Below are 27,259 nucleotides of genomic sequence, written 5' to 3'. Positions count from 1 at the left end.
CTGCCCTGGTGATTGGCCTGGTATAGAACCGAATAAAAGATGGGGCGATTTTGATTTGTCTTAGGTGGTTAGATGGCCCTGGGACCAAAGTGCCTGAGCACCCTGCCATTGTCAGTGTGGATAACCTCCCAACACCCCTGCGAATTAGAGCACTGCCAGGCTCCTGTGTTGGGGCCTGATTTCCAGAGGGCCAAAGCACCCGCTTCTTCCCCTCAGATGGAGCTGGTGCCTCTCCACATGGCCGACGAGCAAGCCATTGGCCTTTCACGTTCAGCACATGAGGGGATGCCTCTGAAATATGTGGCTTGTGCTCATGTTAAATCCGCATAAAAGAACCCCCCTCCCCTCACACAATGGAGCGAGCAGCCCTGTGGAATCCACTATGTCCTGGCACTGGCAGGTGTTTGCTCTTTGTTTCTCAAGCGGTTTCCATTTCTCGATGCGTTGAGGTGTGTGTGGGGTGACTCTGGGGTGGGGCGGGAGGAAATATTACTGTGGAATTTTCCACTCGGGGGAAGAAAATGAGGCTACGGCATGGTTCGCCAGACGGGCGGAGGCTGCGTCTACACAGGCGAGAGTGAATCAGGTTCCGGCTGGTCAAGACAGAACCTTGCTTAAACGCGGTGGCGCCTGCCACCAGGACAGACCCAAAGCTGAGCGGAGAGCTGTGTTCCGATTAGCCCCCCTCAGGAAAGGTGTGAGGCTCAGCCAGTCGGTGCTTGGAGCCAGGAGAGGGAGGCGGGATATCTGAGGCCTCTGCACCCTCCTAGGACATGCTGGTGTGGCAGTGAGCTGTGAGATGCTCCCAGATGAGCCTGGAAGCTTTGGAGGTTGCTTCCAAACCCTCTGTAACCAGCGCAGCCTGCTTCCCCCCGCCCCATGTGGTTACCAGTTGCCATGCTGAGAAAGGGACCCCAGGTTAACCCCTTGTGGGCTAGCCCGACTGGTAAAGGGCCCATTGCCTCTGGGTAACTGTGCTGGAAAAGTATGTTGGGCGCATGTTGCTTGCCAGCTTCTTCTGCTCCTAGCAGAGGTCGAGCCATAGCGATGACAAACCCTAAAGCAGAGTCTGAGGTAACCAAGAGCAGTTGCAGAGGTGCCCAGATGGAGGGTGCTGCACTTACCCAGCTTGGCTTTGGAGAGGAAAGGGGCTGAGCCGCTGGTGACTGTTTTATTGGAAAGTCGGTCGCCTCCCTCCAGTTTGTTCTGCCTCTGATTTCCTGAGCAGTGCTCTAGATTTCCCTCTGCCCTCCTCCCACAAGCTGTGTGCAGCTCACCAGCTGCCAAAGCGCCTAAGCCCAGAGTTCCACAGCCCCTGCTCATGCAGAACAGCGCACCAAGGCAGAGGGGTGTAGATACAGCTGCCCAATGGAAACAGCCCCTCAAAATCCTGGCACTGGCTGTGCAGTAAACCAGTGTCTTCCAAGGCCTTGCAACTCACAGCTGCTGAATTGATTCAAAGCAGGTTGCTCCAGCTGTGCAAGCGGAGGGGTTGCATATGCCAGAAGGATGCATTCAAATGGTCTGATTGCCCTGGGAGGGGCTGGCAGGCTGAGGTGATGCAGGCTGGAGAGCCATTTCCCCTGCCTCTGGGGTGTGTCTCCCATGTGACGGGGTGATGTTTTATTGAAGGTTTCCGCTCTTGCTAGCTCTGTAAACCTCCTAGGATGGTAATGGAGCTTAGACACGCACCTCTGGCATAGAGCTCCCTTTAAAAGAAATGAAGCCCTCAACAGCAGTGCCCTGGCGTATCCTGAGCCCTTCACTCTAGTTGGAGGCACTTGGCGATTTGAAGCTCTCCACTGCCAAACTGGGTGGATTTCGAGTTTTGTTTTCTGTTTAATTCCAAGTATTTGTGGCTGTGCACTGAGAGTTTGATGTACGACTGCAATCCAAGCACTTAGTGAGCTCCTTAGATTGGAGGGTCTTTAATAGGTGGAAGGAGCCTCCCCCCAGCCCGAGCTCCATAGTGCCCCCCTGTGGGGTCAAAGGTCCAAGTCCACCTGTGGTCCAGGGAAGTTATCCGGCGCCTGCAATTTATGGGCCAGTTGAAACAAGATTCTCCTTCTCCTGCAATTCTCCCCCTCAGTCCGTTTTTGCGGGATGTGATTCTGGGGGTTCCGGCTGTTTGTAAGGAATATTGTGGGGTCCAGATCCCATTTCCTTGGTGCATATTGGGATGCCGCTGCCCATTCCCTGACAGTTAGGGACTCTGGGGAGAGTACACAGCCTGCGTGACTCATTCCTCTGCCCCTCCCCTTGCCAACTAGCAGTGAGAGGCATGCATGCAGGCCGTGTACTTCCCCCCCAGCCCCGACTGTCAGGAGAATGGGAAGAAGAGCAAGTGAGTCCTGGTATGCACAACTGCTCCCCCCGCACCCTCCCTTGGGTGTTGGGGTCTCAGGCAACAGCCAGGCAGCCAGGGGAGCTGGAACAGCTGTTGTTGTGGAGGTGCTGAGAGCTGTTGAACCAAACCGGAAACCCTGGCTCCAGTGGAAACCACTTCAGTCCTGGGGACGCTGCAGCTGTCCCTGCGCCCCTAGTTCCAGCACCTACGTAGGCAGCTCAATGAGGTCTGATGGCCGAGGCTCTGTCTCCAGCTAGCTGGGAATGGCAGTGGCCAGTGGGCCAGCAGGGCAGCACCCCAGGTTGTCTCGAGAATGAGCGACTGTGCAAGGTGTGGAGGGGGCCTGGCTCTGCTCCCCAGAATGGGTGGGGCCTCAGGTGGAAGGGACAGGTCCAGGGCAGCCAGCCCATAGCACTGCTGGGCATGCCCCTCCCCTGCATGGACCACACAGTGCAGTGATTTAGAGGGCCTGGAGCTCTGGCTGCCACTACTGCTGCAGTAACAGCGGTAGCAGCCAGGCATTCCAGGCCCCTTTGGATGACCAGGTCTTGGGGCAGCTGCCCCCCCGGCCCCTCCCCGGCTGACGGGTCTGAACATGGTGATGGTTTCACTCACAGTTCAGTGGAAAACGTAGACCCTTTCCCCCAGTGAAACTGTGACGTTTGAGAATAGAATTTGGTCCCAAGCATTCAAAAACGGCTGGGGATCCAGGCCAGTGAAGAGCTAAGCACCTCTTCTTCCACTGAGCTCAGCACCACGGGCACAGGATCAGGCCCCTAGATTTCCATCCCTGCTCTCAGCTGGTGACTTGCCTGTTCCTTCATATGCACATAGTGTGAGTAACAGGTGTTTAGTCAATACAACCTTGTGTTACTTAACAAAACACTTGTCAGTTATTTAGTTGAAATATGTTTGATGCTAACTCTTCTTGCTCAAATTGCAATACAGGGTTCAGAGCATTGGGTATTTGTAGAGAGAGAAACTTCTAGGCGGGAAGAGCTTGCTCTAAAGAGAGCTGGTGGAACCATGGAAGATGATGCACCCACAAGCTCTTCAAAGGAGCAAACAAGTGTGAGCGTCTCAAAAGTGGACAAGGCCATAGGAAAAGCCAAAGAAGCAGCAGCACAAGAGGAACCTGCAAGTGTGAAACTAGACACCTGGGCAAGAGCCAAAATGATTGCCAGCCCGGAGGATTTTGAGTCTGTCTGGGAGGATGAAGTATACGAGAGTGAAACCAGAGAAGAGCCCCTTTCGGAGGAAGAGAGTCAGCCACTTGAGACGGGCAAAGAGCAGAAGTCCAAGGAGGAAGAAGAAGAAGTGATCACTAACATATCTGAGCAGCTACCCAGCTCTTTGGAAGGCCAAACTGAGCAAAGTCAAGAGCCTGAAAATTTCCAAGCAGGTGAAAGACCAAGGTCTGTGCCTGGTGGAGCGGAATCTCCAGAGACAGCAAGCAAGGCTGCAGTACAAGAGGCGGTGTCTGTCTCATCAGCTGCAGATAAGGAAGAGTCCAAAATACCCAGCCCAGCCTCTAAGGGCATTAAAGCTAAAGCTGAGTCTAGTGATCGTGAGGGAGAGTCTTTGGCTGCAGCGAGCTACTTTGGAGCTGTAGAAGGAGACAAGAAGGAGAGTAAAATCCATCTTAGACTGGAAGAAGAAGACAAACCTTGTTCTGCTGAAAAAGACAGACTGGAGCCCAAAACAGACCTTTCAAATGACACAGGGGAGAGCCCCAAACTTGAACCAGCATCTGATTCAGCAGCTATAAAGGAAGAGGGGAAGTTCGAACCCACTTCCTCAGTAGGTGGCCAAGGAAGGTCAGAGACTGATGAACTAGATATAGAATCAGATCAACCTGAGAAGGTTCTAGAGCTGAGCAAAGAGACATGCTCCCTAGGACATTGGGCTGCAGAGAAGGGGGCAGATGCACCTGAGAAGGAGAAGCCTGCTGGGTCAATAGGCAGTGAATTGAAAGATGGGGGTGAATCTGAGTCTCACTCTCCAGTGAAGGGAGAGAGGGATGAAAACCTGCAACACCCAATGACAGAATCAGAGCTTGGTTCCCTCCCCAGGGAAGACAGAAGGACTGAGCGCTCTCAGCCGCCGGACAAGGGGGATAAGGTAGCACCAAGCTCCATCCTGGCGGAAGGCCTGAAAGAGTCAGAAGAGCAGGACATGTGGAAAGAGGAAGCAACTTCCAGCATGTCAGGAACTGGGAGGGGAACAACTGAGCAAAGAAGAAAAGAAATGTCAGAAGTGGTTCTACAGATGGAAGCCATAGAGGTTAAACCCACTCCCATGATCCCTCCCCGGCAGCATCCTCCTAGCAAAGCAGGAAGTCCAGAGGAAAAGAAACTAAACCAGCCTGTTGTACAGGAGCTGCCCCATGACGCGGGCCCCAAGGCAGGCGAGCTGCCGCAGGACACGGGCCCCAAGGCGGGCGAGCTGCCCCAGGACGCGGGCCCCAAGGCAGGCGAGCCGCCGCAGGACACAGGCCCTGCTAAGGTAGAACCACCCTGGAACACAAGCCCCAAGGCAGGCGAACCACCCAGGGATGCAGGCCTTGCTGAGGGCGAGCTGCCACAAGACATAGGTCCCCAAACAGGCGAGCTGCCCCAGGACACTGGCCCCACTGAGGGTGAACGACTCAGGAACACGGGCCCCAAGGCAGTTGACGTACCCCAGGATGCAGACCCTGATGAGGGTGAGCTGCCCCTGGACACAGGGTTCCAGGTGGGCAAGCTGCCCCAGGACAGGGACCTCACCAAGACAGGTGAGCTGATACAGGTTGCAGGCCCCACCGAGGCTGAGCCGCCCCAGGCCCTGCGCCCCACCGAGGCTGAGCTGCCCCAGGACACAGGCCCTGCTGAGGCTGAGCTAAAACACGACATGGGCCCCACCAAGACAGATGAGCCAATACGGGACATGGGCCCTGCCAAGGCTGAGCCAATACAGGACATGGGCCCCGCCGAGGTTGAGCCGCCCCAGGTCCTGGGCCCCACTGAGGCTGAGCCGCCCCAGGTCCTGGGCCCCGCCGAGGCTGAGCCGCCCCAGGTCCTGGGCCCCGCCGAGGCTGAGCCGCCCCAGGTCCTGGCCCCCGCCGAGGCTGAGCCGCCCCAGGTCCTGGCCCCCGCCGAGGCTGAGCCGCCCCAGGACACGGCCCCCGCCAAGGCTGAGCCACCCCAGGACACGGCCACTGCCAAGGCTGAGCCGCCCCAGGACACGGGTCCCGCCAAGGCTGAGCCATGCCGGGACACAGGCCCCACCAAGGCAGGTGAGCCAATACAGGACACGGGCCCCACCAAGGCTGAGCCTCCCCAGGTCCTGGGCCCCACCGAGGCTGAGCTGTGCCAGGACACTGGCCTCGCCGAGGCTGAGCCACGCCAGGACACGGACTCCACCAAGGCAGGTGAGCCGCCCCAGGACAGGAGCCCCAGCAAGGCTGAGCCGCCCCAGGACAGGAGCCCTACCAAGGCAGGTGAGCCAATACAGGCCATGGCCCCCACCAAGGCTGATCTGCCCCAGGCCATGGCCCTCACCAAGGCTGAGCCATCCCAGGCAATGGTCCCCACCATGGCTGAGCTGCCACAGGACACGAGCCCAAGTGTGGGAGAGCCTCTGATAGACACAGGCTCTGCGGTGGGTGAGCCTCCCAAGGACATAAGCTTCATGGCAGGTGAGCCAGGTGAGATCAAAGGCCCTGCCATGGGTGAGCCACTGAAGGATAAATCTTCAGGAGAAGAAATTGAAGCCTTCCCCACTGGCTCACCTGTAAGAGGATCACCTCCTGGGGGCAAGGAATTGTCACAGCCTGTCGTTACCATGGCTGAAGGTGGGAAACCTACCAGCAAGAAACAAAAGCCAGAATCTGGGCCTTTGAAGTCCAGTGCAGGTGGACTGGAAGTTGCATCTCAGGAGACTGAGGAAGTACCCATGGAACTGGCTTCACCCTCCCTCACCAGTGGCTGGCAGGGCTCAGCAGGCCATGACAGTGAGATGTATGGAAAAACCTCGGTGGCTTCTAAAATTAGGCTGTTTGAACAAGGTGGCCCTTGTGGCCCAGTCTCTGACCAGCAAAAAAAAGCAGCCCAAGAGCGGCCACGAGAGATTGAAACTAAGAGACCAGCTAAACAAACAGAGGGTCAGACACAACTACCACAGGCCACAGGCCTAGCCACGTCTCCCATGCCCGTGGTTGTCTCAAACGACAGAGCCAAGCATGCTGGGCAAGTGTCCAGTGAGGAATACCTAACTATCACACAACGGACAGCCATGAAGGAGCCTTCCCAGCCTCCGGCTTTGAAGGAAGGGGTTTCCACCGCTTCAGAGCACAGAGGAGATGACACCAGACTTGCTTTCCCCGACTCCTGCTGTGAAATCATCATGAGAGAAGCTGTGGTAACTCCACTCATGAACTGTCCCAATGGAAAGTTCATAAGCATGTTGCGTGGCTCTTTTATTTATGATCATGTTCAATGGCACCTCACACATCCATTGACTGAGAACGGCCGCTTTGCATTCCCTGTCCTTCATGTATGTGTCTGTGGCCTGGCTCCTAAGCTGAATGCAGACCTGCTGGCCAGCCAGTCCATCAGCTTTTGTTTTGTGAACTCCTGATGGTTTGGCCACCTGGAGAATGCCAGCTGCTAATGGGAAAGTGGGCACACGTGCTTCATGCCCAGAAACAAGAAGGGGGCCTGGGATGCCGATCAGAGAGCTTTTCTACCCCGCCCCCCCACCACACACACACATGCGCTCCTAGCAGCAGAACTGCCACGCTTCCAGCTTGTCCATTGCACTTCTTAATTTGTTGTCCCCTCTTGCTTGGCTTGTGAGTCTCTCCCACCTCCCCCCCAACTTTGGCAAGCTGGTGGCTGGAGGGTGACATAGCTTCCTGCTGCTCTTGGCTCAGTTCCATTTGGAGTTCATTACTAAAGCCTATCCCTTTTCTCTAATCCAGAGCAAATCTCAGGAACCAATTTGGGAAGAAAAGGATTTATCTGACCCATCCGTAAAAGCTGCCCCGAAAGAAGTGGGTTTAAGGACTGGTATTCCACTGGTCGCCCAGGTCTCGATGCTGTTTTACTAACTGCTTCTTACCCTAGTATGAAAGCTCATCTTAACCAGCTGAGGACTGTATGCTTTTGATTCCTTCCCCTGTTGCAGAGCTGCTATACATATGTATATATATGTATGTATATGTATATGCTCCTCTTGAGTTTGTTGGAGACCCCTCATGTCTCATACCTCTCAACCCACGAGTCCTCTGGACAAAAAGCAGCCGAGTGGAAACGTTCCAACCAAAGTGTGTGTGTGTTCTGGTGGGCGGGGTAGGGGTGGGGGTCTGATATCGCTGACTTTGTGAGGGCCTGAGCCTAGCGAGGTCACTGGAAGGCTTTCCATTGACATCAGTGGGCTTTGCTTCAGCCTTTGCAGAAGTGAAACCGTTCCTTGAGCAAAAAGCCAATCTTAAATCAAAAATGATCATCCCTGAATTCTGATTCCTGAGCAGTGCCCCGGTGGCGAGCAGGGTGGGGTGAAATTTTCCCTGTGCTGGGACAGTTGAGAGGTATGTCCATCGTTCGAGAGGAGCCAGCAGAGGAAGACTATCTCTTTGCTCTGATTTTGTTGTCAATTACACTGATTGAACTTGAATGGGCCTGCTCCTGACCTGCAGCAAACTTTAGGGAACCATTGCGGAGGCTGGGCTGGTTCTCACACAAGCGCTCCGTTCAGCTCCCAGCAGGATCCCCTGGTGGGGTGATGTCCTGCCCCATCCATTCACGGGGCCTCTGTGGCTGAACACTGACTATTCCTTCCGGACATCTGATTAAAATGAGCACAGAACCTAGTGGACTGCCCCAGCCCAATGAGTGTAAAACTACCCTGGTGATCTCAGTGAAATTGACAAGCTCCTTTGCTTCTCCTTGAATACATGCAGCTGATGGAGTTTTTTCCCCCTTTTTCTTTCATTCAAATTCTTATCCTTTCCCCTTTTACCTTCCTTGTTTGTTTTGGCACCAAACTTACTGACACAAGTGCAGTCTGACAAACGTTCACAAGTGTCTCTTCACATACCTGTTGTATTGCACACGTCTGCTTCTGTCAGGTTCAGCGACGTGCCTGAGAATTTCTTTTGAAGCGTTTTTCTTTCTTTGTAATTGTTGTTATTTCTTTTCCAATTCCTCTCTACAAATCAAACCAAACAAATCCCCCCTGCAAAGTTGCCACTGTCAAAAAGGTTTCAGTTTTCATGCTTGAGTTGTGTTTGAGTCCCCCTCTGTGACATTTCCCCAGCTGCCTCCTCCGTCTCTCCCGTTGGCCTAGCCAGCCCTACCCTGCTCTTTGGTACTTACCCTCTTAGTCTCTCTCCGCCATTGTGTCTCATTCAGAGAGCGGGAGCAAGGGAGGGCACAGAAGAGAAAGCAAAGCCACCTCGGCACAGGGCCACTGAAAGCGACACAGGGGATGAGGAGCAGGACCAGGAGAGGGATTCTGCCTTTCTGAAGGACAACCACCTGGCCATTGAGCGCAAGTGCTCAAGCATCACAGTCAGCTCGACCTCCAGCCTGGAAGCCGAGGTGGACTTCACAGTGATTGGTGACTTCCACGGCACAGCCTTTGAAGACTTTTCTAGAAGTCTGCCTGAGCTCGACAAAGACAGGAGTGAGACAGAAGCTGAAGGTGTGATTTCCTCCCAGGAGGCCAACAAAGCAGCCCCTGGCCAAGAAGAAGGTGCCAAGGAAGGGGAGAAGGGCTCCCCCGATGTCCCAGACGTGTCTCACTTTGAGGTACAGTGGGGAGCCATGCACAAGGCTTGTGTCTCAGTGTCCTCACCTCACCGTGTTATCTGTCTCAGCATCTGGTATGGCATGACCAGCATGCCTCTTGCATGTAAGGGCATGCCAGCTTCCAGACAACCCCAAGACCCTAGGGTGTGCCGCTGTGTTCCCCTCGTGAATGTTATCTCTGTTGTGCATGGCTGTTTTTGACTCCTCAAGGTGTATCATTATCTTGTATAAGTGTGTCCATGTGTGTCCTAACTGAAAAAGCTGTCGTCCTCTTAACTCACTGTGCTTGGCTGGCTCCCCCCCGTCCCGTCCTGGTGCAGCATGGAAGGGTGAGTGATGTGCATCTCTTAACCCAAATCTCTGTCCATGAGGGTTGCATGAATTCAAGAAATAGCATACATGTGAAGTCCTGCGTCATGCCATTTCCCCTGGAGCCCGCGAATGAACAACTTACATGAAGGCTGGTGGGGTAGGGCTGAAAGGCCTGTGGTGAGTCATGTGAGTGGAGTGGTTATAATATGATCAGGTAAACAAACTGCATGTGGAATTGCTAGAGAAACGAAAGGTGTCCAAACGCCAGAGAACAAGGAAGAGCCTGAACCTCAGTGAATGAAACATTGTGCTCTCTGCTGATCTGCAACTGGGTCCAAGTCCTCAGTTCCCCACTGTGGATTGTGCTCTGTGGCCTTCAGTGTTCCCAGGTCCCTCCTGTCTTTAGCTGAGCTGTACAGCTTACTCTGTGCAGGCTGGCACTGCAATGCAAGGCACAAAATCCCTGCCTTTTGCATTGGGGTGGGCTGCCCCCTCGGCCAGTGCCCTGGCCCCCTTGAGAAGCAGCCTGATAGAGTTGCTCCAGTTTGGACTGGAACTGGTGTGACACTCCCACCAGCCCCTTCCTGCGAGAAGCATCACGCCCGGTCCCTGCACAGCCAAACTGAAGCAGAGTAAGACCAAGAAATTAAACCAGTCTCCTCGTGGGCCTCCTCAGGGGGGTTAAGCAGAAGCCTGTGCTTAGCGGGTGTCCTCTAAACATTGGTGCCATGGGAAGAATACATCCTGGGGGCCAGCGACTTGAATTCACCCCAGTTCCACACTAGGAGAGATCCTGGCAGAGGTGGGGAAGTGGCTGCAACTTCCAAACTGCCAAGCTAGCCTGCACCCATAAAGTGAGGGAAGGGGCCTAACCAGGGCTGGATCAGTTCCTTCCCTGCGCAGTCTTCACCAGCAGGGCTCCAGCCAGGTGATGCTCCCATCGCTTCTGTCTCTGCCCTCAGAGTTAGTCCTCTGCCCTGCATCTCCGAGGCTCAGGCTGGCTCCAGGGATGTAACTTCCCCCCTCCCTGCACTCAAATGGGAAATCTAACCCAGCGTTGCAGATCTTCCCTTCGGCCACACGTGCAATGAGCTTAGTGTTCTCATTCCAGTCACAAATGAGGACATGTGGAGGCCTGTTCAGGAGCAGACCTGCTGAAGGCGCATGAGCTCTGGCTCTGGGTATACTGGCTAACGGTGTTTGGAAGCCTGCCCAGTGACTGTGTGCACTCTGGGTGACGTTGGTCTGTGTCTCTCACTATCTGAGTGACCTTGCAAATGTACCCCACCTCTCCTAGCACCCAGAGCTCTTCCCAGCAAGGGTTACAGTGGTCCACAGACTGTGGGAGGCGGGTGCTAACACGTGCAACTGAGGAGCAGCTCACCATGTCCTTAGACACTGTTGCATTTTTCACCAAACTCCAGGAACCAAGTGTTTCATACAGCCTGTTGCTGACTTGCTGTGTTCCCTCTGCAGTCCTCCGTTGTGAAAGCAGAGCCCGTGGCCGCCAGCTCTGTAGCTGGCACTAAGAAGGCAGAACCAGACGTCTCAGAGCACCACAGGGTCACCGTGGCAGAAACGACACAGGTGACTTCCCCGCTTGTGCTAGCAGATTGCACTCCACGGCACGAAACTGCCAGTTCCAGCATCTGGGGAGCTTTCTGCGGAGTTAGCAAAATCCATGCACAGAAGCAGGCCAAGCAGGTTTTTCTTGTGGGGATTGGAGACCCCTGGCTATACAAATGGAATTCATTTCTGGGCCCTGGTCTATCCCTGAAGCCCTGCCTCCACGGTTCACGCCCTGTGGGACCTTCCTAGGTCAGCAGATAGGGCTTGGTTGACCTTGCTACCACCTCTGGAAGATGTGGATTTACAACATGAAGGGAAAACCTTGTGATGTAGTGTCGCTGCTGCAGGGGCCCAGCTGCAGTGCCATAGTGTAGGTGTGGTAATGACGACATACCCTTGCCTTCTCTCCTAAACTGGGCTGTAGCTCTGCTGTGCCTGGCTCTCTGGCTGCGCCCCACCTGCAGGAGGCATATAACAGAGGCCACTGGTTTGCATTCCTGTTTGTTAAATATATAGCGCCCGGCTAGTTACTGCACATTGGCAGCTCCAAGGGCTAGCTAAAGCTCCTCTACCCCCCTGTGTTGCTGCTCCAGGGCACTAGTGTTTTGCCAGCAAGGGCAGACACAGCAGACCAAATGCTCCTTTCCAGGTGGCTGGCTCTGTGACTGTATCCTCACCAGGTCTCCCCTTCCCTTGGCAGGTTGACAGAGGCACAGCAGGTGGAAAAGAGACCACAGCCACCTCCCACATTGTCACCACAGAAAGCATATCCGTGACCTCAGTAAGCATATGGGTCTGCACAGCCAAGACATCTACCCCCGGGGGTTCTAGATGGTGGCATCAAATTGCATCTTCCCTGACTGATTGATTGATTGATTGATTCCTGGGTGCTGGGGGAAAGGGAGCAGCCCTGCACTGGTCAGGGGGTGTGCGGGGGGGGATGTTCCTCTGGGGACAGGGATGGAAGGACACTGTCTGTGGCCATTTAAAGGTGCCAGCAAATGAGGGGAGAGGCCTACAGACCTGCCCATATATCTGATGCTCTCCTCCCAGAGGAGAGCAGCAGTTTGTGCCTCTGCCAATGTTCCAGTATAATGTTGTTCCTCCAGGATCACTGTGCCAAGCCTGGGAAGGGGACGGGCCCTGCTGCAGAACTTCGCTCCATATCTCCGGTGAGTTGAGCAGGTGCTTCCCCTTCCTGGCTTCCTGTGTGGACAGGCCCTGCAGGTGCTGCAGGAATGCTGTCTGGCTGTGAAGTGCCACCCTTTGGGGTGGGCCCGTGGCTCAGCATTTAGGCTGTCTCGCTTGGTGGCTCATGCGCTTCCTGCATTATCTTTCCCTGGCCCTGAGCACCCTCCTCCAGCTTGGGGACAGAGAGCAGCCGCTCTTCCGGCTGAGGGATTTCTGTGACACGGGACAGGCTGGCCACTCCAGGTTCCTAAGGAGTGCGGGGCAGGGCAGGGCCCAGAATCCGCCTCTTGGGGCCTCTCTGCTGCCCAAAACAAGCACACACTGAACACAGACTGGGATGGGAGAGCGCCCTGGGCTGGCTTTCATTCAAGCAAAAGTCTCATTGACTCCAGGGGGTCCTGTTTGAGCAGCAGCATGCAGGGATTGGTCTAATATCCCGCTGGGCTTGGAGCCCTAGGAGGTCAGTTTCATGCACTAGGTACAGATCTGTCCTCTAGAGCTCAATCCTGTGGAGTGATGCTTGGCTTCCACCAAAATCCATGCTCTGCAAGTTGCAGGGCACACGCAGCACCTTGCAGGATCAGTCCCTTAGAGTGGCACCTTCTTTTTTTGAGCGCTGCTAGGTGGGCTGACACTACCATGGGGTGTGGGGGTCACCAGGCCCTGCACCCCATCCGCAGTCAGATGGGACTCTCATTCAGCAGGGAGAACAGAAGGTTTATTGGTTGACAGGGACACAGCGTAGAACAGACTTGTCAGTATGGAAACCAGGTGCAGTCAGTACAATCCACTGGGGGGTGCAGGAGCCCAGGAGGGGTCCCTAAGCAGTGGACCAGGTCCCGCTCCTTCCGCCCTCAAGTCAGCCAAGACTGCCCCACTCAGCTGCCCCTCCTGCCGCCTTTGCCCTGTTATCCAAGGAAGAAAGGTGTCACCTGGTTGTCCAGGTTACAGATAGCCGTGAAGGCCCACTGTGTACTCATGAGGAGTCTTTGAATGGAAGCTTCCATCACCAACTATCCATTGATGCTGTGCCTGGGGAAACTGAGGCACCCGCCTCGGGTTACTACAGGACTATAGGAAACACATGTAACCTAAGCAGAGGAATAAAATCTTCACACACCCCACAGGGTAACAGGCACCCACCCCTTCGGTCAGGTCAGCCCATTAGCAGGGCACATGTCCCACAGCAGCACAGACCCTTTGGGTGCCTGCAGCTCAGAAAAAGGGGATAGGTGCACCCGGGCCACAAACTGAGGGCAAAATCGCATCTGTCTGTAATCCTTCTGAGTCTGGAGAGGGATGTGAAGCAAAGGACCCCACAGGAATGCGAAGGACTGGAATTGTGTTTCCCGCTGCTCCATCAGCTGTTGTGGTTCCTCTGCAGACAACAGCCTGTCCCACAAAAACACTCAGGCCGGTTGTCTCACGCCTTGCACGCTCTTCGCCCCTCGGCCCAGCAGACACGTGGTCTGACAGCCAAGCAGCTATTCACAGGCTGAGTAAGCTGTGGCTCACTGAGCCTACTTCTTTCTCCTGACTCCTTTTTGATCTTCCTCTCCCCTCATGGGCTGGGTCCCAGGCTGAGACAGGAACGGCAGAGCCCCTGCTAGCACAGCGCTCCCTCTGCTTGCACCCTGTCCTTGTGGAAGGACTTGGAGAAGCACAAAGGCACAGTGGTGGGGGACCCAAGCCTTAGCTCTCAGCCTCCACAGCACAGCGGGGAGCCGCCCTCGGCACAGACGGGGGACAACAAGTGGCAAGAGAGAAAAGGAATGGAGAACAAATAGGGATGTTCAAATGATTTGTCCCCTTGCCCTCAGTCCTGTTGACACAGAGATCACTTGCTTGTTCCCTAGATCGCCAGCAGCTCTGCTGGGAAGGAAGTTCTCACCAGCATATTTGGTGCCACTGCAGAAACCCTCTCCACCTCTACCACTACCCACGTTACCAAGGTAAGAAAGACAACTGCACCAAGTCAAGAGTGGGACGTCGCCAAACCAGGCTGTGGATTCCTAAGGAAAGCAGCTTCCTTGCGGGTAGAGAGCAAAACCACTGCCACTTGTACAGGAGGAAATATAAACTATTCGGTGGTTCTCAGCCAGGAGTATATGCACTTCTGGGAGTTTGCAGAGGTCTTCCAGGGGATGCATCGGCTCATCTGGTTTACCTAATTTTATGGAGCCTACTTTATTGGCTACACAAAAAGCACAAACTGAAATTTCAGACAGACACCACCTTGTTTGAACTGTACTATACACTGACATGAAGTTCCATGTTTACATATCAGTTCATTTATCTTATTATATGGCAAAAATGAGTAGGGAATTGTTCAGTACCAGTGTGCTGCTGAGACACTTCTGTAGTCTAGTGTCTGATTTTTGTAAGCAAGTAGTTTTTAAGTGAGGTGAAACTTGGGGTAAGACAAGACATATCAGACTCCTGAGAGGAGCGCAGTGCCTGGAAAGTTGGGAGCCACTGCGCTAACTGGAAACGGCAGGTGTGTCATCCCTGATTTCTGCCATTTACGCAGCAAATAAGCACCCAAGAGTCCTTGATGATGTAAAGTTAATGTGTTGTATGTTTATACACATCAGTGCCAAATCAGATCTGCTCAGGAAAGGGGGCGTTTTGGCAATGTTCTGAGTCCGCTTGGATTTCTGAAGTGCTCAGTGTTGACCCGGCTCCCACTGGTGTAATTAGGAGCAGAGTTAGGTCAGTGCTGAGCACTTTTTGAAAATCCCACCTATCACACCGAACACAAAGCCAGTGAAGAGAGCCAAACCCAGGCGCCCTCTAGGGAGAGCCACCTACACGGTGCCCAGTAGTGGGGCACAACGCACTGACTGATCTCAGGTCTTAGGGTCATGCACCGGGAAGACGGGGGGTGGGGTGGGGGTGTCACAGATTCAGCACTTAATGCCGGACCCCCACCATGTAGGGTTTATGGATCAACTGCAGCACCTTGCAGTGCCTCCCCAAGTGATCGGGAGGCCATTGCAGTCTGTGGAGACCTGGGGCAATATGTTCCCTTTGGTGCTCCCCACAAACCTAGCGGTCTGCTCTGTTCCCAGCTCGCTGAGTGTGTGAGAATCCTCCAGTCTGTGGCATCATCCTACCCCCTTTTCCATTCCAGACTGTGAAAGGCGGGTTCGCAGAGACCAGAATAGAGAAGCGGATCATTATTACAGGAGATGAAGATGTGGACCAAGACCAGGTAGGAGTGAAACCTGGGGGAGGCCAGTCATTACTGTCAGGGGAGCTTCAGTGTTGGTTCTTTCTTGCACTCATTTCCTACGCTGCTGTGAAAGTTGATCCAGCCACTGCCCAGCTATCCCTGCTTCCCTGGCTTGCTTCCCTGAGGGGCTCATTCTCTCCAGAGTATGGAAGAGGGGATTAACTAGAGTGGAGGCACTATATGGGTCTGGCAAGCTCTGCACTCACAGCAAAACCTCTCTCATGTCCTGAGCAAGTGACATGAAAGGTGCTACCCCCTGTGTGCCTACAATCAAAGCAAAATGGCTGTTTGATTTATACTGGTCAGTAGCATCTTCCAATCTAGTCTCCCACCAGTATCACCTTAACCAGGAAATGGCACATGCTTGCTGTTCTCAGGTGTAGCTAATAGCTTGGACTGTGAACACAGCATAGCTGCAGGGGTGGCAAAGGTGTCATTGAGACGCGACTCTAACCGCTAAAGAAAGAGTGGATTGAACACATAAGCCAAACACAGTAAAAAGCAAGGAGCCAGATTGTGGAATCCTGTGAGGATGTGAGGGTACCTCCACACTGCAGCCAGGGGTGCAGATGGTACTAGCCCTCGCTGTGTGCTATCTGTGTCACTGAATAGAACTAGATAAGTTCATGGACAATAGGTCCATCAGTGACTGTTAGCTGGGTGGGCAGGGAGGCTGTCCCTAACTTCTGTTTGCCAGAAGGTGGGAATGGGTGACAAGAGGATGAATCACTTGATGATCGTCACGTCTTACGTTCATTCCATCTGACGCCACTGTCAGAAGACAGAATGTTGGGGTAGACGGACCTTTGATCTGACCCAGTATGGCCATTCTGATGTTCTTATGTAATACACCAAGGAGGTAACTGCGTGGGCTTCGGTGTGTGCTGTACAAGAAAGCGTGTATCCTAGGGGTCAGTTGGATTTGGGCAGCCCCATTGGAAGCCTGCGCTTGCAAGGGTGTAGCTGCAGAACTGTAAAGCACACCTCTGGCTGCAGTATAGACACTTGTAAAATCATGTAGGTTGGTTGGTTGGTTTTTTACAAGCAGAGCTTTCTTACAACTGCAGTTGTGATTTTCATATTGCAACACTCTCTGGAGCAAACCCAGACATTTCATCACCTCTGGGGAGATTCACTGTAGCCTGTTTCATTCCAAGTGGCTTCCACTGAATGTATTCATGTTGAAGCTCTACATATTTGTGCATGAATGAGTAGCAGAGAGTGACACAAGTCTCTTGTACAGAAGAGCCAGGTTGCAGTCACTGGTCCAAGACAAGTTTCCATACTTTTTTTAAATAATATAATTAAGAAAACCTGAACAGCACTAAATACCCAAAACTAAATGTAAAAGCAAAGTTCTCTTCAAAGGCGCAGAATCTGAAATACGAGCTTGCCACAAAGAATTGCTGAAATACCTCTGCTAAGAGTTCAGTGATGAAAATTCCTCTTCTGCCCCTCCAGCTAAAGAAATCTGGCACTAATATTTGCAAGCTCATGGATGACAGGGGAGATGTCTTGATTTCAGACCCTTGATTTCAGAAGAGCAGACTTTGACTCCCTAAGAGACTGGGTGAGCAGGATCCCTTGGGAAACGAAGATGAAGGGGAAAAGAGTTGAAGAGAACTGGAAGTATTTTAAAAAAGTCTTACTGAAGGCACAGGAACAAACAATCCTGCTGCGTAGTAAGAAATGCAAACGTGGTAGGCAACCAGCTTGGCTTCACAGGGAAATCCTTAGTCAGCTTAAATTCAAAAAGGATGCATTCAAGAAATGGAAACGGGGACAGTTGACTGAGGAGGAGTATAAACATATGGCTGGAGAATGCCAGGCAGTAATCAGGAAAGCGAAAGCACAATTGGAACTGCAGCTAGCAAGGGATGTGAAGAGTAACAAGAAGGGTTTCTACAGGCATGTGAACAATAAACGGGTTATCAGAGAAGGTGTGGGGCCATTACTGGATGAGGGAGGTAACCTAGTGACAGATGATGCAGGAAAAGCTGAAGTACTCAATGTTTTTTTTGCCTCAGTCTTCACAGACAAAGTCAACTTCTCAATGATGGTCCCAGATGATGCAGTACGGGAAGGTGGAGGGCAGCCATCTGTGGGGAAGGAACAAATTCTGAGCTATCTAGAAAAACTAGATGTGCACAAGTCCATGGGTCTGGATTTAATGCACCCCAGGGTACTGAGGGAATTGGCAGAGGTCATTGCTGAACCTTTGGCCATTATCCTTCAAGACTCTTGGAAATCGGCGGAGATACCGGATGACTGGAAGAGGGCAAACATAGTGTCCATCTTTAGAAAAGGGAAGAAGGACAATCCAGGGAACTATAGACCCGTCAGCCTTACCTCAATCCCTGGGAAAATAATGGAGGGAATTCTCAAGTAATCCATTTTGAAGCAGTTGGAAGAGGGGAAAGTGATCAAAAGTAGCCAACATGGATTCACCAGGGGCAAGTCCTGCCTCACCAATCTGATCAGCTTCTATGATGACGTAACAAGCTCTGTGGACGTGAGGAAGACAGTGGATGTGATACACCTTGACTTCAGCAAGGCTTTTGATAAGGTCTCCCACAACATTGTTGTCCATAAGTTAAGGAAATATGGATTGGATCCTTGGACTATAAGATGGATAGAAAGCTGGCTGGATGGTCGGGCCCAATGGGTAGTGGTCAGTGGCTCAATGTCTGGATGGCCGTCGGTTTCAAGCGGAGTGCCACACGGCTCAGTTCAGTAGAGAGGGATGGCAGAGCAAGGAGCAGTGGTTATTCAACATCTTTATTAATGACCTGGATGAGGGACTGGGTTGCACCCTCAGCAAGTTTGCAGATGACACAAAACTAGGTGGAGAGGTAGATATGTTGGAGGCTAGAGAGAAAATCCAGAGGGACCTGGATAAATTGGAGGACTGGGCCAAAAGAAATCTGATGCGGTTCAATAAGAAGTGTAGAGTCCTGCACCTGGGGCGGAAGAATCCCAAACATTGTTACAGGCTGGGGACCGACTGGCTCAGCAGCAGTACGATGGAAAGGGACCTCGGTGTTATGGTGGATGAAAGGCTGGATATGAGTAAACAGTGTGCCCTTGTAGCCAAGAAGGCTAACGGCATCCTGGGGTGCATTAGGAGGAGCATTTCAAGCAGATCTAGGGAAGTAGTTATTCCTCTTTATTTGGCATTGGTGAGGCCACATCCGGAATATTGTGTCCAGTTTTCGGCCGCCCAGTATAAAAAGGATGTGGATTTGCTAGAGCAGGTTCAGCGAAGGGCAACAAAAGTGATTAACGGTCTGGAGGACAAGACCTATGAGGATAGCCTGAGGGATTTGGGCTTGTTTAATTTACAGAGGAGAAGAGTTAGGAGTGATTTAATAGCAGCCTTCAACTTCCTGAAGGGGAGCTCTAAAGAGGAGGGTGAGAAATTGTTCTCAGTGGTGTCAGATGGCAGAACAAGGAGTAATGGTCAGAAGTTGAAGAGGGAACGGTGTAGGTTAGATATTAGCAAAAACTTCTTCACCAGGTGGGTGGTGAAGCATTGGAATGCGTTGCCTCGAGAGGTGGTGGACTCTCCATCCCTTGAGGTTTTTAAGTCCCAGCTGGACAAGGTCCTGGCTGGGATGACTTAGTAGGGGTTGATCCTGCTTGAAGCAGGGGGCTGGACTAGATGACCTCCTGAGGTCCCTTCCAGCCCAAGGATTCTGTGATATGGTAGAAGACTGGAGAAGGGCTACTGGAGTGCTCATCTTTAAAAAGGAGGAGCTGGAAAACTACAGTCCAGCCAGCTGGACCAGAGTACCTGGGAAGCTCTTAGATCAAAGTAAAAAGATATAGTTGTGACTAGCTAGAGGATGAAGGGGTGATCACTAGCAGCCAGCATGGATTTACTAAGAACAAATCATGCCAAACCAGTCTGAGTTCCCTTTTTGGCAGGGTGACTAATTTAGTGGATGGGAGGAGTGTGGTGGATATAATATACAAGAACTTCAGCAAGGGTTTTGACACAGTCCCACGTGCCATTTTGATAAGCAGAAGTGCAGGCTAAATGGCAGAATTTCCATTAAGTGCATACAGAATTGGGTGAGCAACTGCAAACAAAGGGTAACTATTAATGGAATGATGCTAGATTGGAGGGCGGTCTCAGCTGGGGTTCCATGGGGCCCGATGTGGTTTAACATCTTTACTAATGCCTTGGATATAGGAACAGAGAATATACTGATCAAATATGCAGATGACACAAAGCTTGGAAGTGGGGGAGGAGTGTTGCCAGTACTCTGGAAGATACAACCAAATTTCAGTCGGATCTTGATAATTGGAGCTATAGACAACACAGTGAAATTCAACAGAGAAATGTCAGGTGCTCTGCGTAGGGAGGTAAAAGCAAATGTACAAATACAGAATGTGGGTAACTGGCTTGGCGGCATCACTGAGAAGGATCTGAGAAATGTGATGGAATGCAACCTCAGCTTGAGTCAATAATGTGGTGCTGTTGCAAATGGCAAGACCTGGTCATAAAATGAGGTGCTGTGGAGCAGAGCAGGACAAGAACCACTTGATGTTCAAATTAAGAGAATGAAGTGGGGATGGCTAGGCCAAACTTTCAGAAACGCATCATCCAGCATCATCCATTAAGCTCTTAAATGGAACCTGCAAGGAAAATGCGAAAAAAGAAGTCAACATGGAGAAGAGCTACTGAGGTTGAAGGACAGCAACTGGGTTGCTCCTGGGGTCAGTTAGAAGTTTTGTCCTAAGACAGAGTGAAGTGGAGGAGACTTGTAGATGACATATGCTCCACCTGCAGTACAAGAGTTTAAGTCACATTGGAAAAAAAGGCAAATGGACTCAGCTTGCATCAGTGGCATGGCATGCCAGTCCTGAGAGGAGCTAGTACCACTCTACTCAGTGCTTGTTTAGGCCTCGGCTTGAGCAGGGTGTCCAGTTGTGATCACCAGCCTATAGAAAGGACGTAGAGAAACTGGAAAGAATCCGGAGGCAAGCCACGAAGATGATCAAGGGGTAGAATGCAGCCATGGTGAGCAAAGACTGAAGGAACAGTGGCTGTTCAGTCTGGAAAAGAAGAGATTAAGAGGGGACATGACAGTGGTCTTTAAATACTTGAAAGGATGTCATAAAAAAGTTTTCTCTTATCTCAGAGGACAGGACAAGAGGCAGTGGGTTCAAATTATATTACAGCAGATTTAGATTAAATCTCAGGAGAAGCTTCCTACCTACGAGAACAGTAGGACAGTGGAACAGACTGCTTGTGGAGGTTGTGGAAACTCTTTCGCTGGAGGCGTTCCAAAGGAGAGAGGAGCCATCTGTCTTGCAATAGTTTAGCCACAACAAATCCTGCATCTAACCTAAGGGTTAGACTCCTTGCAATCCCTTCTGTGATTTTTACAGAAAATCAGTCCAGCAAAGATTTGTGAGTAGGACTGCCTAGAATTTTACAAATCTTTGCTCAGCTAGCGGGCAAGTGGTGCTGTCAGGTCATTACCCACAGATTCAGCCATGAATCCTGGTGTTTGGTTTTGGGGTGGTGAAGCTTCTTGAGCATTCAATCCAAATCCATTTCCTTAAGTGCCCAACTTTAGCCATGAGATATTTGACATGCCCTGGGCCCCTTTTTAGACATGCTTGGGGCTTGCTCCAGATGAAATGTTAACGGTGGCTATTAACAAAAGATGCAAATGATGTCATGGCAAATACTCTGATATATTTCTGGTTTACAGGCATTAGCTTTGGCAATCAAAGAGGCAAAACTGCAGCACCCTGACATGCTGGTAACCAAAGCTGTGGTGTATAGAGAAACAGAACCATCTCCAGAGGAGACAAGGGACAAGAAACCTCAGGTATGTCTAGTAGTTTTCAAGGTAGAGTACATCTCACTGGTACATGCAGGTTACAATGCTGGCAGGGCCTCTTCCATTGGTGCAATATACTAGAGTCAGTGCAATATAACTATGATAGAAGCAGAGAGTCCTTCATGGATGTGATTCATAGACAGCACAGGCAGAGAACCTGTTACAGATATGGTACTAGCGGCTAGGTGATGATACAGGCAGAACCTCTCTCATAGTGTAGTTACAGTTGGAAATAGCGCCAGGATCAGTTTGTTAAAAGGCTGCTTCTAGAACAGCCTTTCAGATGTGCTATGGAGCCTGCTCTGCTGGCCAGTTATCCTGGCTACTTGACAAGCAACGTGTGCTCAGTGTTTTTTATCCTTGTCACAATGTTTGTACCAAAGGCCACATTTCAGGGGTCAGTTTTTATCCCATTTCTTTGCGCATTGCCCCTCCTTACTTCCAGAGGGTCTCAGATTTCCTTCCTTGAACCCCTCTGACGGTCAGTTCTCAGAACCATTTCCCCAGCGTGGGGTGCATCAGTCATCTTGCTTCTTGGACGCTGCGGCACAGGTTTTCAAAGGGCTTCCAAAAACGGTGGGGCATGTGCGCGGAGTGGGCAGAGGGCAATCGTGTGTGGCTCTCATGAGCCGCATTTTGCCACACCACATTGGACACTGCAGTTGTAAATGAAACACAGACAGACTGTGTTACATAGGCGGGATGGGCCAAATGCAACCCTGTCAGCTTTCGAGGACATGCATCTGAGGTGAATTTGGCCAGAATACAGAGATGCAGATACCAGCAAGAGCTGGAAACAAGATTTGTCAATTTTTAAATGTTTGGGTTTCTGCACCTAAGCAGCACATAAGCTTTCATCACAGTGCAGACTCGAAGGAAACAGCAAAAATGAGCTAATAGAATAGCACAGGTCTCAAACAAGGCAGAACAAAGAGCGGGACGTGCATCACCATTATATCAACAATAGAGAAAGGCAAAAGGTATCTGAAATAAAGGAAGACTGTCAAAGTTTGTTCACAGCAGTAAAGTGAGGCTAAAATCTCCTTAGTTACAGCCCAATCCTGCAGGGTGCTGTTTGCTATCAATGCCAGTTGCTTTCATAGATTGTAAGGCTGAAAGCTATGAAACCATGATCAGTTGATCTTGCATAACATGAAGTATCAGCACGCACCTAGATACCTGTCTTCATGTAACGACTTCCAGTAATGGAGACTCTACCAGTGACTTCAGTGAGACCTTGCAGGACTGGAACTTTACCAGTGTAAACACATTTAAATCAGTTGCATTCCCCTAGTGTGACAGAGTAGAATGTATCCTCTTGTGTTTGCAGCGTGATTGTCTGGTGCCTTAGTACAAGCAAGAAGCTATTTATAAACCAATAAATAACATTAACCAAATGAGGAAACAAAAGCCCCATGTTCAGTCATTTCTGTCTTGTCCTGTGCAGGAATCTTGACTGCTGTGGTCATAGAAGTTGGCACCTCTATTCAAACCCAATTTGGAGAACAACAAAGGGGCCTTCCTGCTGGATTCCTCAACAAGACCTAGATATCCTGACTGCAACGTTCATGGCGAGAGACAAATTTTTTAAAAAGGAATAGCAAATATATTATATATATATATATATATATATATATACAGGAAACAAAATGCATCCTTGCACTGCTGCTATATGCTGGAGGTGAATTGCAAACAGCAACAGCAACAATAACACACAAAACCAACCGCCTATTTTAGCCTTTGCAGACAAATTGAAGAGTTGACTGGATTCATCACAAAAACAAACAAAAATCACAATGATTGCAATGTTATTAACAATAAACCACCATTTTGCATGTTACCTTTAAGGGTTACACAACTCATGGGTTCATTTGTTGCACACTGAATGGAAAGGAGATGTGCTTTGCAACAAAGCAGCAAACAAACAAAACAAAACTCCAACAACCCACGAGCAGATGCAAAACTATTACCCGCCTAGGAAAGAAGAGACAGAACCATTGAATTGTTTGATTAGTTTGTAATTTTTTGCTTTGGGATGTGTGGTGATCATCCCTCTTTCCCATTCCACGCCAGTTCTGTTACATCATTTTTTTGGTTCTGTTATTACCCTATTCCCCATCCTTCCTTCTTTATCCTCTCTCCCTTGTCCAAGCTCTTGTTCTGCTGAAGGTAATTCAGAATGGATCTCACTTAAAACAAAACAAAAACTATCTGTATATGGTTTTTCATTTATAAAAATGCAGTCTGTAGGGGTTTCATATGGATGTGCTTTTAAGTTATGTATATTATATATAACTGGGGGTGTGGAATGGGGGGGGTGGGAAGCTATTAAAATAATTAAACAGTGCTGGTAAGTTTATTGATGACATTTTTAAATTATTGTTTGGTTGACTGTGGTTGGTACATTATGAGAATCTTAGCTCACACTGATATCCCACAAGAAGAGAAGAGGGAACATTTCATTAGCCGCTGCTCTTCTGGGAGGTGGGATGGTACGTTTGCCACTGACTTGAGCTGCGCTGCGGCAGGAGGGGTTGGTGTAGTGACCCAATGTGTGGTGTTTGTAATTGGTTGGTTGGTGATAAGCAAGGTCCTACCAATTTCCTGCTTGTGAAAAATGTGTTGCAGATGGTGACATCAGCCTTTCCCTGTGAAATCTGATGTCTCCTTTTTCCTAGGAGCACCCCAGCAAAGGGAGCTTCCTGGCCCTGACTGGGCAGGGGGAGGATGGGATCTGTTCCTCCCCTGTAGCTGCTCTGGTGGTGGGAGAGGGGGACCAAAACAGACCCATCTCCTGGTGCCTCCCCCTTCTGCAGGATGCTGCCTAGGACTGGGCAGCAGCCTGCGGTTCCTGCCACTGGAGGAGACGTGAAGTTGGATTGTATGTTCCCTGTGCTGCTGGGAGCACCCCATCAAAGCATCAAGGCACCCCTAGCTGGGGTGGTCCCAGCAGCACAGTGGAGATCAGGCAAACTTGGGATCTCCTGCTTCTGCAGAAAACTCTGTGGTTGCTGCCCCCAGAGTCCAGTGCTGAAGGCAACCCAGAAGTGAGGCTGGCAAGTCCATGAGTTGCCTGCAAGTGGTTTGCGACAACCTCCACTCCCCTCCTGCCCCTTCTCCTTTCAAGTTGGGACACGCTAGTTATAATATTGTGACATTTCTGGTTTAAACCGTTGAAAATGTGAAATCCTATGGCCAGGAAAGAAATTGGCCAGAATGGACCCTAAGTTTGGTAGGGCCCTAGTCATAAGAGAGCAATCAGCAATGTGGAGAGTTGAGGGGCTAGGAAAGAAGGAATGGACTGTATCCAGTTAGTATTACCAATGTGCGCCAGCCATAAATGCCTCCCCATGCCTTCACCCACTGATGCTGAGGTGGTTTGGAGCCTTGAAGTTAGACTGCTTTATTCCTGTGCTTCCAGTCTCTAGGGATCTTTGACTCCTCAGGTCTGGACCCATAGCAGCAGTCTAAGTATCATATGCTCATCAGCTGGTTCTTGACGACAAGGTGCAAGGGCTGAGTTAGAGATCCATACAGTGATGCTTCCCTCCCGCAACTCACTGGCCCAACACTCTTGGGTTTTAGATTAATTTTTGAACCCCCTGTGCCAGCTCGAGAACTTCTTGAGTGAAATGTTTGAGGTATGCAAGTACCTCTGCACAGCAAGCAGCTGTCCTGAGGAGAGTAGGTACATGGCAGCTCCTCCATCCCTTGCCGCCTTGATACTGTCCGCCAATACCCTTGCTTAGGGTCGATTCCTGCCCAGTGATATTTGCTGAGGAAGAGACCGGGTGACAAACAGGCCTAGAATAGCAGATTTACCAGGCTGGATAGCACTGCCAAGTTACCTGAAACTAAAAGGGCAGAGGAGGCAGCAGGGAGGCTGCTTTCCCCAGTCATCAGAACATGGCACTTGGAGAGTTTTTCTCTGCTGCTTCCTAAGGAGTGGAGTGCCATTGCAAGGTCTGCTGAGTTTCTGGTGGGCTTTGGTCTTTCCAGGTGTCTCTGTGAATTCTATTTACCTTTTGGCACATGAGTTTCTCCTGTAAGCATAAACGGCATGAGCACAGCCTCCCTGACAATAGCACAGACTCATGATAATGACAGTGAGGGTCTTTTCAGGCTTCTGATGAATCTAAATGTGTGGTGTTTGCACTGGATTTTGCCCGAAAATTTCAGCCACCCACAATCTGCTGCTTTTTAGGGGCAAATACATACAAGAACCAAAAGGAGTCACAGCAAATACACAAAGACTTTAAAACACACAGACACACCCAAGTCAGCTGTAAAAAACCAAAAAAACCCAAAAAAAATCCACACGTGATTTCAGGAAGAGCAGCCCAACTAAGAGAACCTTTCCCTTGAGCAGTTAAAGAACAGGACCTGTGTGGGATCATGGAGGGTAAATTCCCCCATGTATCAAGCTAGCTGTTTGACACATTTTAAATTTCAAACAGAAACAAAAAAAACTAGTGCAAACTTAATGCCATTGAAATGGAATTGGAGGCAACTCTGAAACTCGAAGAGCCTGATTCTGATTTCACACATGCTAGTGTAAAAATTTGGAGTCACCCCATTAAAAATAGTGAGTTGTACTCCTGCAAAATCAGTGTACACAAGATGAGAAACAGACCCCATATGTTCAGAGCTAAAAAAACGTAGATCTAGTTCTCTGGATTCCCAAAGTAAGTGACAGATCAGGAGGGAGCCATGAATATTTTGCTTGCCTGGCAAGATGTAGGTTTTATAGTTGTGTAAAATCCACACCTTGCCAGGTGAGCAATAGCCTCAACCTTTTTCTTTATAGTTTTTTTTTATGGTTCGACATTGTTTGTGATGATGTTGAAGCCATGCACCCTTCTAAGGTCTCGGCTTCCTCCCACTTTGTTAAACACTTTCGCTGATATAGCTGATTGCTTTTTTCCCTTGAGGCCTTTCTGTTGAAGTGGGTGGGAGACACGAGTGCCTGTTTTTCCCTAAATCTGCAAGTTCATTTCAAAACTGGCCGGCAATTGCATGAGTGATAACGATTTTTATTCGATAAGCACCTTACCAACCAACCATGATGCTCTGTAGTTCCTTCACTAACTACCCTTTCCTCTTCCCCTGTTCCTCTTCTCTCCCTTGGCCCTTTCGATCATATTCTTTTTCAGTGCTTGGTGGTGTATGCGTGTGTGCTCACTGTTCTTGTATTCAATAAAAGTGAAATAAATGTGTTTGATGCTCAACCAAATTGTGGCCTGAAACTGACTTTTCTCTGACGTGGACGGTGAATAATTAGAAGCATTTTAGACCCAGGTTGAAAGCATGATTGGCGGAAGCATTTTCCTGGTTAGCCTTGGTACAGGACTTCACAGAATGGGGACATTCAGAAGTCCATTTTATGCATCAGAGAGATTGTAACTTTCTTCCAAGCTTCATCCATAAAATAAATTCCATCCACACAAGTTACCAGAATAAGATGTTGCTGTCAGTACCTTCTACAGATATTCAGAATACAAAGGTGCATGCTTTCTGAGCTCCCTTGGGCTGATGATTCCCCCATGGTGTGGCTTTAATAGGTCCATGGTCTTTGTTAGGCTTTTTTGGGTCAGGCTCCTGCTTGATTGGCTTGGAAGGGAGGCCTAGGAAGGTTGTATTTCAAATATCACCCATTGTGGCACTAAAATTAGATAATACAGTGAATTGTATGTCTCTGAGACCCTCTTTTTTTTTTCCTTACATGAGGAATAAGATAGTTTTCTGAAAGCAGAGATTCTGAAGAATGAGGTAGTGGTCCAAGAGACATACCAGTACAATGAACCATTGTGTAGCAACTGAATCTAAGCCTAGTAACAGAGAGAAAGCTGTGCTAGTCTATATACTATGAAATGAAAAAAAGATGTCCAGTAGCACTTTACTGGACTGCTTTTTTGAATCTAAGCCTGGAGTGGATAACAAGTTGGGATCAAGAGGC

General features: G+C 50.4%; 1 protein-coding gene across 11 annotated transcripts in view; it reads left to right on the top strand.

Annotated features, from left to right (window-relative positions):
- EPB41L1 (erythrocyte membrane protein band 4.1 like 1) overlaps window positions 1-26,536 on the top strand; it is a 144,324-nt gene extending 117,788 nt beyond the window's left edge. For 5 of the 11 annotated variants that reach the window (XM_075011769.1, XM_075011765.1, XM_075011767.1 and 2 more), the window contains 10 exons: window positions 3,296-6,745; window positions 7,308-7,415; window positions 8,740-9,138; window positions 10,927-11,037; window positions 11,720-11,800; window positions 12,129-12,191; window positions 14,067-14,162; window positions 15,344-15,424; window positions 21,172-21,291; window positions 22,751-26,536. In XM_075011769.1, coding sequence (XP_074867870.1) covers window positions 3,296-6,745; window positions 7,308-7,415; window positions 8,740-9,138; window positions 10,927-11,037; window positions 11,720-11,800; window positions 12,129-12,191; window positions 14,067-14,162; window positions 15,344-15,424; window positions 21,172-21,291; window positions 22,751-22,759 — 4,518 coding nt within the window. In that variant the 3' untranslated portion in view covers window positions 22,760-26,536. The remainder of the gene's footprint in view (window positions 1-3,295; window positions 6,746-7,307; window positions 7,416-8,739; window positions 9,139-10,926; window positions 11,038-11,719; window positions 11,801-12,128; window positions 12,192-14,066; window positions 14,163-15,343; window positions 15,425-21,171; window positions 21,292-22,750) is intronic. The other 6 variants (XM_075011776.1, XM_075011773.1, XM_075011774.1 and 3 more) reach the window with 4 other exon arrangements.
- Window positions 26,537-27,259: the final 723 nt, after the last annotated feature.

This window comes from Carettochelys insculpta, chromosome 17, assembly GCF_033958435.1.
Source record: "Carettochelys insculpta isolate YL-2023 chromosome 17, ASM3395843v1, whole genome shotgun sequence".
Lineage (NCBI taxonomy): Eukaryota > Metazoa > Chordata > Testudines > Carettochelyidae > Carettochelys > Carettochelys insculpta.
The sequence above is the reverse complement of the archived record's forward strand: the minus strand, read 5'-3'. Positions and strand labels throughout refer to the sequence as shown.